The 10,098-nt window shown below is 40.3% G+C and overlaps 1 protein-coding gene across 7 annotated transcripts in view; it reads right to left on the bottom strand.

Annotated features, from left to right (window-relative positions):
- SMAD2 (SMAD family member 2) overlaps positions 1-10,098 on the bottom strand; it is a 201,177-nt gene that overhangs the window by 167,779 nt on the left and 23,300 nt on the right. The window contains exons 2-7 of one of the 7 annotated variants that reach the window (XM_010725153.3): positions 6,855-6,944; positions 5,567-5,760; positions 4,712-4,846; positions 1,594-1,668; positions 1,062-1,115; positions 238-485 (exon numbers count right to left, since the gene is read on the bottom strand). The exons of 5 other annotated variants lie outside the window; for them this stretch is intronic. In XM_010725153.3, the coding sequence (XP_010723455.2) occupies positions 253-485; positions 1,062-1,115; positions 1,594-1,668; positions 4,712-4,846; positions 5,567-5,760; positions 6,855-6,944 (781 nt within the window). In that variant the 3' untranslated portion in view covers positions 238-252. Of the gene's footprint in view, positions 1-237; positions 486-1,061; positions 1,116-1,593; positions 1,669-4,711; positions 4,847-5,566; positions 5,761-6,854; positions 6,945-10,098 lie in introns of those variants that run through there. One more of the 7 variants, XM_019610287.2, reaches the window with a different exon arrangement.

Genomic DNA, 10,098 nt, shown 5'->3' with positions numbered 1-10,098 from the left:
ATTAGTGAACACTGCTAAATGAAATAATCCAATAAAAATAATATAGAATTTATTGAAGAAGAGGCTGCAATGTGGAAAACAGTATTCTGTAACTATTAAGGAGAAAATCTTGATTATGTCATGATCGAGCCTCAAGAAAGAAGTTTGGAGGCTGGATGCACAGGGGTGAAATGATCCCAAAACAGATCTCTGTTCTTCCTACCTGGACCGCTACAGAAATGATTTCATGGCTAGGCTAAAGTGTTAAAATAGCTAAAAGATCAGATCCTTACCTATGTGACGCCTTGTCATTTCCACTGTTGCGTTTCTGTTGACATTGGAAAGCAGACCTAGACAAAACCGTTCTGAATTGGATGGATCTGTGAAGCCATCTACAGTCAGGGAAGGCTGTGATGCATGGAAGGTTTCTCCCACTCTTTGATTCAACTCATAATATGCTATTGAACACCAAAACGCGGGTTCCGAATAAGTGACTGGCTGCAAGTCTGAAAACAATAAAAAATAAGAGTAGCACAGAATTTGAGCCTGAAATAACCCTATCTGCCCTGCTTTTCTTCTCTTCCAGAAATGACAGCTCTCGTCTCCTCAAGCTATGCATATTACAATTCTGCTTGCTGTCATTTTTACCTACCTCAGCAAAAAGAATGAAATTCAGTATTTCACACAAGGGAAGAGAGGAGGTGATCTAAAATGGTCACAGCTCGAGTACTTCAGTACTTGCATTTTGCTTAACAAAATGATTAGGCTACTGTGAGTTCCAGACATTGAGGCACTCCTGTTGCCTTTCTGTAACTTGAAAACACTTTGGTAATGTTAAATAAGAGATTCAACTGAATCACTCAGAGGTTTTACTCTGCTAGAGATTCAGTTGCAGAAATAGAGTAGTTGTTAGCTAGTTATTAACCCAGGTCTATGATACTTATCATCTGGAAGCCAATCCAGTAGTATTCTTCTAACACAACTCTGACTTTTCTAAGTTATGGTTTTATTTTTAGTGTAATTGTATACATAAAGAGGAATGTGTCCCCTCACACACCAAAACAAAAGTGTTTCCAGCTTACCCAGGCTGTGATTAACTGGGGAGAGAGTACTGGGAGACAGCTCTGCTGGAGATCCTGTTGGAGCAACACATATTGGTTCAGAGCAAACGATTCTTGTTACTTCAAACAGATAAGTATGACTGTTAATTTAGGTACTAGCTTCATCTTAATGTTCTTTGGACTAAGAAATCTCAGAAAACCTAGAACAAGTTTTCCAGCATGTCTCATCTTTATTCAGAATTCAGATCACACTTAATTTTCCAGACTCCTGGGAACCTACCTCTCCTCATAAAGAGCCTATTAACATCTCAGCAGGGCACTTGGCAGAGGTCTCTTCATGCACAGTCTGTGAACATTTCTTTATTTATGCACTTCTCCAGTGAGAAGGTCCTTCAATAGAGCCTTCCTAACAAGAATTAATTTGAAATGCAACACAACAGGTTGTACAGAGGGCTGCTGCTGTCATCACTTGGGCTGAAGACATGCCACTATATGTAAAGGGATCACAACAAGCAATCCCAAGACTATGAAGTGGTGAAAAATGAAATGTTACCTGTATCCATGCTTTGGTTCAACTGCTGGTCACTTGTTTCTCCATCTTCACTGATATATCCTGGAGGTGGTGTTTCTGTCAAACAAAAAATATCTATTTATTGTTTAAACAGATGGGAAACTTGTAAGATTCAGCATTTGGGGTTTAGTCCTCAAGTCCTCGTAAGCTCTGTGCGATATCTGCACACCAAATTAGAATGTCATTACACTGGATTTCCTTCCGGTAGGAGCTCCAATCCATTATCTGCCTAACTGATGATGTAAAATGAATCATCTGTGTACCCATCAGTTGCTCACGTGTTATATAATTAATGGACAACCCTTGCTTGTTCCATGTAATAAAGATACTTCCATTACGAGTAACAATTTTGCAATTGTGATCAACAGCTTTCACATTTAGTAGAACTACAAATGAAAAAAACATCTGGTGACTTTACAAAAAAAATAGGAGCTGTCTTCATGCAGTAAAACCATCAGATCAGACACCTTACCACATCTTACAAGTTGTGAGATTTAAAAGCTAATTTTCAGTTGAGTTACCATATCTATTTTTCTTCAGCACCTAACAGTTGCTTTCACTCATTAACGATAAGGGTATTATCTAATGAGTTATGATGCACAAGCACTATTTATTATGATAATTCTCAAGTGCTATTAAAAAACACCAATTCTTATCACTAGCTTTCTTTAAAGATGGGATACTGGGCAAGCATCTCTTTCTACTTATTAAAGACAAAATATCAGTCTCTTTAGTGAAAGTGGTCAAAGCCAACTGATCTCTACAATCACCTTAGAATTGTCTCTGAAACATCTAAGATATTAAACATTTAATTACATATTACCAAACAGCAGAAACAAAGATAAAGCCTTCAGCTTCAGAATTAAAATCAAATTGTATCTCTATCATGTGAGAGATTTACAGAAGTAGAGTAACATCAGAAGGAAGTCAGCAAGAGGAAACTTGATTAAATAAGGTGATTAAATAAAAGTGAACCAAAAGAGCTACATCTTTGATTCACTATGTAAAATAAGCACACTAAATATAGATATGGCAAAATTCAAGTGAGAATTTAAAGGGAAAATCGAGGGAAATCTTTACTAGCAAGAATACAATGACAAAAATTGCAGCTGTTTTGAACATTTTTATATAATTCATTGTGATAAACTGGATTCCACCCATCTTTTGGTCATTTGATATAGTTAAGCCCACATACATTGTCAAGGTCAATAACCATTTCCAATCCAACCCACACCTCCAGTTGTTTTTTTTTGGCACAGCTTATGTTCCATATCTAGCTGTCTGAACACAGACTCCCTTCATCTATTAATACTATTTTAGAGTCAGAGGTGAGCAACAGTACAGATGGAAATAAATGCTCAAGTACAACATTAACAATTCCTAGTCAGAAGTCTGGATGCCACAGCTCAGCACATCCCAAACTTGGAAGGGCCCTGAAGACTTATCCTGTACCTCCCAATCACCACCTGCCCAACAAACATACACAGTAGACGAAATCAATCTCTTTGTAGACCAAGCAAACCAATACTTTGTAGACCGAATAGTACCATGGCTGTAGTCTGGCCTCCTGCTACAGAAAACAATTCACTGAAGCAGGATGTCAGACATGCAAAGCTTATCAGAACCTAAGTAGTAAAGATTAGCTATCAACACCAAAGTGAGATTCAGATATGATTCTTGAATACAAGAGTAGGGTGTCAGTAGCAAAGAGAAGGAGGCAAGGTGTGGTGAGCTGCATAAACATGTGTAGATCATATGAATGCCCACAATCACCTTGAGTGGGCTTCTTGCAAATAGCTACCTAGAGTTCCTTGAGCTCATTTCCTGGATTTCCACATGGTGCCTTTGTAGTAAGCTGTCCACAAACATCATCAAAAGCCCTCAGATTGAGTCAAAAAAGTATACATAAGTGAAGAAGCAACACCAAGTTTGAGCATCTTAAATACCTCTTTAAAGATCTTGTCATAGAATGGTTTAGTTTGGAAAGGACCTTAAAGATCATCTAGTTCCAACCTCCTTATGTGGTAACAAATTCTGCATTAATTAAATAAATGAGATCAAATTCATTGAAATTTTCTTGGTGCTAATTCAATTTTCAGATATATTTGAAGGAAATACAAGCAACATCCTGCATAAGACATGTAGATACAATTTGTATATCACACATATTTGAGTTTCAAGGCAGTCATTCCTCTAGAATCAGGATATGAATTCTCAGCTTATTTCAGTCCTTGGGTGCTGTAACATAGCTACCTTAAACATTTATGAAAAACTTCAGCTTGGCTCAGTTTTATATTCCAGGCAACTTCCTGAAGTGGTAGGAAATGGGAAACTGGGACAGGAAACAAAGGTCACTTATTTCACATTTCAATAAGGATAGAGGCTTGTGTGCACTGCAGCAGTTCAGCTTCAAATTCTTTTTTGTTTTGGTGTAGGGAAGAAGCAAAGAGGAGAAAAAATTCTTTATTAATTCAATATGCTTATATTGAATACTAACAGCAAAACTGTATGCACACTGGAGTTACAAATTCACAAAACAGATCTCAATCAATTACAAGCTACAGATAAAAAGGTTTTAGTCACTGTATGGGAACTGTTGAGTCACAGCCTGATCCACTGATTGAGCACCTAGGGATAAGACATGGTCAGCCCTGGGAGCACAGGTGAAGGCAATTCACCTGTGCAACCAGAAGGGGTGAAGCTTGCCTCCACCTCTTTTAGACCTCATTTAAGGGCTGACTACCACTAGGGAAGGATCTCTTTCTGGCAATTTCTTCTTGGTGATGTTTTTTCCTGTGAACCTAGTATCTTCTGATGCAGGTGAGTAATCTTTTCCCCTTACTCTACAGTGCCTCTTTATTGTGCTAGTTCTTTTGTCATCACTCCTTTGTTGTAATGCATTTCCCGTTGTATTGATCTGTCCAATTGCTACAGTCACTGTTTTGTTCTCAGGTGCTCCACTGGAATTAATGAAGAAAATCAATAAAAATTAATTTATTGGTGTCTTTCAATTCATTTGATCACGTGGGAGGATGAAATTACTATCTTTGTTCCATTGTAATGTTAAGTGTACTGTTCATGTTGAGAGGTAAGAAAGTACCTGGTATGTAGTTGCTCTGTGGTTCAATTCCAGCTGGGAAGTTAGTGTTCTCAGGAATGGAGTGGGTGTAGTCATCAAGAGGAGGAAGCTCTGTTAGGATCTCAGTGTGCCTTGGCACTAGTACAGGAGGCAAGACTGGAAAAACAAAAGTCAAAGAATTAGAATCTTCCAAACTCATACTTCTATGAACTAAAAGAAAAAACAAATCTAAACCATCTAACAACTTCTTTGGTGTGTGTCTCAGTACTGCTAATACTACAGTTATACTGGTAATTACCAGAACAAGCAGACTTCTCTTGAACATGGCTATTCCATATTAGCACAGTTAAGTCATTCTATTTTCATTTTCATGCTGGACCATCCTTAGCCAGCTGGAAATTAATAGCACTACTAGAAGCATTTATTGAGGCATTCAACACATTGGTCAAGGTTATTCAGCATCTTTTCTATTAAAAACTTTCAGCGGATGGCATTCTCCAAACCTGCATCCTTAATCATCTTTCAGTTTTGGCAAGAGAACACATCATCTTTCAGTAAGTTTCAAATGAAAAATACAGAACAAGTGTGTAGAAACACAGAATTGTGAAGGTTGAAAAAGACCTCCAAGATCAGCAAGTCCAACCTCAACTCACCCCCACTAAACTGTGTCCCTCACAGAATCATAGAATGGTTTGGGTTGGAAGGGACCCTTAAGATCATCTAGTTCCAACCCTCCTGCTATAGGCAGGGATACCTCCCTCTAAATCAGGTTGCTCCAAGCCCCATCTAGCCTGGCCTTGAATGCGTCCAGGGAGGGGGCATTCACAATTCGTGTACAGACAGATGATGCTATAAAGCCAGAAGCAGTCTTCCTACCTGGTGTCTCCACTCTCTGGTAGTGGTATGGGTTTACACATACTTCATCCTTTTTAAGATTAAAAGCATATTCACAGTTTTCAATTGCTTTAAGTTCATGGTGACTGTGAAGGTCCGGCCAGCGCCACAGACGACAGTAGATGACATGTGGTAGTCCTTTACGATGTGACACCTGTAGTCGGCCATCAAGAGATCTACATGGGAAAAATGTTGAGAGGTATTTACAGGCTGCACAGTCTCATAATCATTCAATCAACAGTGTAAACTATGGAAAGGGCAGTTTGCTCATTTTCAGAATTCAATGAATTGACACTTAGTGATGTTTGTACTCTTGTTAAAAGGCTCCAAATGGGAGAGAAATGGTGGCGTGAGTGTTAAATTTCTGAACTGTTCAAATTATTGACAGTGAATTTAGTGGTCATTAAAAGTCACTTTATCTCTAACCAAATATTTGGGATGATCATTTCATACACACTTAAATGCAGAAAACAATTGCTGAAAGAAAATCACACACTTAACAGTCCCTTCAGTTTCTAAACTTCAAGGTTTGTCAGGGCATGGATGCTATATGGCTTTAAGCTTAATTCCCCAGGGACTGCAAATTAGCCTCTAAGCAGTCAGCTGCCCGAGGGATCCACATGGCAGTGTGACTGTGACGCAACAAGTGTGAACACATCTCACAGGGGCTGCATGCTATTTTCTTGCTTTTCTCTGCCTTGCTACTAGCTGAAAATGTTTTGCTAGTTTTAAGACAGACCGCATATGCTTACACAAATGCAGATGTTTATGACTGTTATGGGATGGGAGACAAACCTCAGTACACAAATCAAGCAATGTTATATGGGGGGAAAAAAAAAAAGACCCTGCTTAGAATTTGACTGCTGTTAACTACTGAAGAATTTACAAGCGGTTCTTTAGCAGCTCATATTGGAACCAATTAGTGAGATTCAACTGAAAGCTCATGGCATACAAAGCAGTTTAAACACTTTGTAAGATTAGGTCTAAAGAATTAAGTAGCCCAATGTTGTTAATAAAAATACTAAACCACATCAGAGCTTGCATTTAAGTGAAAAAAGAATGAATGTTCCACAACTAGGATTTCATTGGTCAAAACATCAGCTGAGAACACTTGGATTGCTACGCTGGAAAGCAAATGTTTTAAAATGCTGTACCATGAGAGACCTAAGAAGCATTTAGTTTATTTTACAGCTAAAGCATCCCATGACAGACCCTCCAAAGCCAATCCCTCCCACAAGGTTCTATGATGGAGAGAGGGCAGAATATTCACCTGGTTTGTTCAGAGAAGCTGTAAAGGCCTGTTGTGTCCCACTGATCTATCGTGTTTGGTGTACTCAGTCCCCAAATTTCAGAGCAAGTGCTGTGCATAAATTGAAAACAAGAACAAAAAATTGGTATGAATATGGAACGTGGTTATTCAAAACACCATGATGTCAAACATGGAGAAATGTACAGAGTACTTCCTTCCACATAGAAGATAGAGCACTGGTAGGTTTGCACTTGGATGGACGTCGCATGCTATATTTTCTATATGAAGGAGGCTATCAAAATGGAACGCGTGATTCAAAGTAAATGATCATGTTTTTAAAGGTGAACAAACTCTGACTTTAGGTAGTTGATACAGCTGCAATGCTCCTTAAAACAGGCAAAACTTCCTCAGCCTAGCTCACACCAAAATTCTCTTTTTGAGAGTCATTTCTGGGTTGGTTTCTTTTTTGTTTTTGTTTGCTTTTCAATGTAAGCTGCCCTACAATTACAACCACAGGCCATGCGCATCTGGAACTGAACTATCACAGCCTAGCTCCAAGGTGCCACCATCCAGCCATCGCATTCTCCATGTATGCTCTTATTTACTGTTTTTCTCAGTACAGGAAAACTTGGGCTCCAAGGAGAAGCATATTGCGGTGATGCTCCTCACTAATTTCTGCATTCTCCTTGATTAAGTAATGGGTGTTATTTTTGTTATTTTCTACTCCATACAAGATGTATGTTTTACACAGATTTACAGTGTTGTACCTTAAGTCCCAGCTACAGAACGACAAAACTTTAATTGTGAAATCAAGCAGGAGGAAATGAGAGACAACTTCTGGAAACCGGTTGAGTGACAAGCACAACAGTTAAAAAAAAGGAACTTCCAGTGACACAAGCACAAGTTGAAAGGAGCAGCAGATTGAGGCAAAGCAAAGAACAGCATGAGTGTATAAATGGGCAGCATGTCAACATGTTCTCAGAGGCATGGGCCCATCTCAGGTCCACCACAAACGTGCTCTGTGACCACTGAGAAATGATAATTTATTTCACGTGAGTAACGCAAAATGAGACTCAGAAATGAGGAGAACTTGGGCAACAAACATCTTAAAACCAGCACAAAGCCAGAAACGTGGCTGCTATTTCACCTTTGAAGTTAACAATCTCTGAAAAGTTGTATCAGAAAGAAAAGAACAAGAAGTTCACCCCACTCCTGATTTTAAAAAGAGAGATTGAGATTTACATTTAAAGTTACCAACCCCAGCTGATACAGTTCTTAACAGCACTTCTAGCACAGATAACCACCACAATTCCATGGACACTTTTTAAAAACTTTAGTGTGGGCCACAGAGAAAAGGAGGGAGTGGGTCTGCTCCCCTTCCTGCCTGTCTCACACACCTCAATTAAATACCATCCCAGGGAGGGTGAGATGCTCTAAGACGATTCACAGTCCTCCAGAATCCCAGGGGGCAGAAGGGAGATAGTGACCATCACTGCTTCAGCAGTGCCTGCCACCTCTGCTACTCCTAAGGTGCCACTACCAGCACGGTGGGCTGCCAGCAGCCATGCAAAGACTGCAGTTGTTGCCCTGAAGACACAGGTAGCCTGTGGGACACCAGGGAACACCCCTGTGTCCTTAAATCTGCACCACTACTGCTTGTAAGACAATCATCACACACGTTCAATTAGAACAGTAAGTAGACACAGTGTGCTGCATGTAATTTACACAGGTATCTCTAGCAGCTTACTCCCTGGAGCAACAGATTCTGTGCTCGAAAGCTGATGCTGTCACACAGATTCCACTTTCTTGAAATTGTAGGGTGTAAGCACCATGTGCCACATGGTTACTTCCCAACACATACAGAAGTGCTATAGCCTTACAGTATGCCAGACAGGAAGAGTATTTTATATTGTCAACCTCTTTTCTGTAAGTATTTGAACTATCAAAGTTGATTTCAAAGTCCAAAACCTATAAAAAGACAAACAGTACTCTGAAGTGACTGTATGATGGAGGTATAACTTAGGGCCCAGGACACCGCAGAGAAGGAAGGTGGTGAGGAAGCACACGTGGGTGTTGGAAAAGAAGGTACAGAAAAACTGATTAGCTAGAGAGTAAAACTGCTCCAGTACCCTGCATTTTACAGTGCTGTCCTTTGGGACATAAGCCTACCCAGGCTGGGATTAATATTGATGGCTTACTGGCTCATCTACACTAGGACTATGTTCCAGGTCCAAAAATCCAAACACATTGCATAGCCTGCAGGAAATTGTCCTGTAGTTCAAAGACAGTTATCTCAACCCAGATCTGTGGTTCACTTAATGGCCTCTCTGTTCTGCTCACACAGAAGATCCACTGCCTACATGCTGCCAGACCTCCCTGCTCCGTGTCACCCATCCAAGTAAACTAGAGCTCTTGTAAGCCACACACACATCCCAAATCCATTCTCCATCCACAGGGCTTCCATTAAAGGTTGCGTTTACTACACCTACACAGTGGGTTCATTCAAACACAAGCAACAGACTCATGGAGAGCTAGTGGCTGCAAAGACAACTGCATTCTGAACAATATTTAAGCAATGACTAATGCCATACAAATGGAGGCACAGACTCAAGAAGGATTTGTGCCCCCTTTCAAAACAAGAGGTGTTCTCTCCTAAAAACTTACCTTTCTAAAGTGTCCTAAGTCCCTTAGGAGATGTAGGTTTGCTTTAGTCCGTAAAGATTCTGGAAGAATAAAGGACTAACATATGTACTTCTAAGGTAAATCTTGCCTGGAAACATTCCCAAGCCATGGACCAAGATTCTGTATCCTAGGAAGCAGCGAGGATGTTCCCCAGGATGATGCCAGTTATGCCCTCCTACACCATTACCAGCTTGGTGAGCTGCCACCCACTGGGACCACATGGACTGGGAACTGCTGCAGCCACTCTGTCCTGCAAGGAAGAGTCCAAGGGCACAGATGTACTGGATGCAGACAGCCCTGAAGACAGCTGGCCAGAGTGCTGGGGACATTCCAAGGCATGCTGACTTTATGAGGAGGAAGGAGCCAGCACATATCACCATTTCAGTTTTAGGAAACAGGCTGCCCTCACACTGCAGCCTTAAGCACACTCGAGGCTTCGTGCTTTGCAAAACTGGGGTTTTTGGTTTAGAACATGCTGTATATCTCAGCATGGCAAACCATCACTATTTCCAAAATATAATCTGCCTCTCGTAGCCAAGCAAGAATGAAGCCCTGTCTACACAGGAAAGATTTCACTATACTC

Source organism: Meleagris gallopavo, chromosome Z, assembly GCF_000146605.3.
Source record: "Meleagris gallopavo isolate NT-WF06-2002-E0010 breed Aviagen turkey brand Nicholas breeding stock chromosome Z, Turkey_5.1, whole genome shotgun sequence".
NCBI classification, from domain to species: domain Eukaryota; kingdom Metazoa; phylum Chordata; class Aves; order Galliformes; family Phasianidae; genus Meleagris; species Meleagris gallopavo.
The sequence above is the reverse complement of the archived record's forward strand: the minus strand, read 5'-3'. Positions and strand labels throughout refer to the sequence as shown.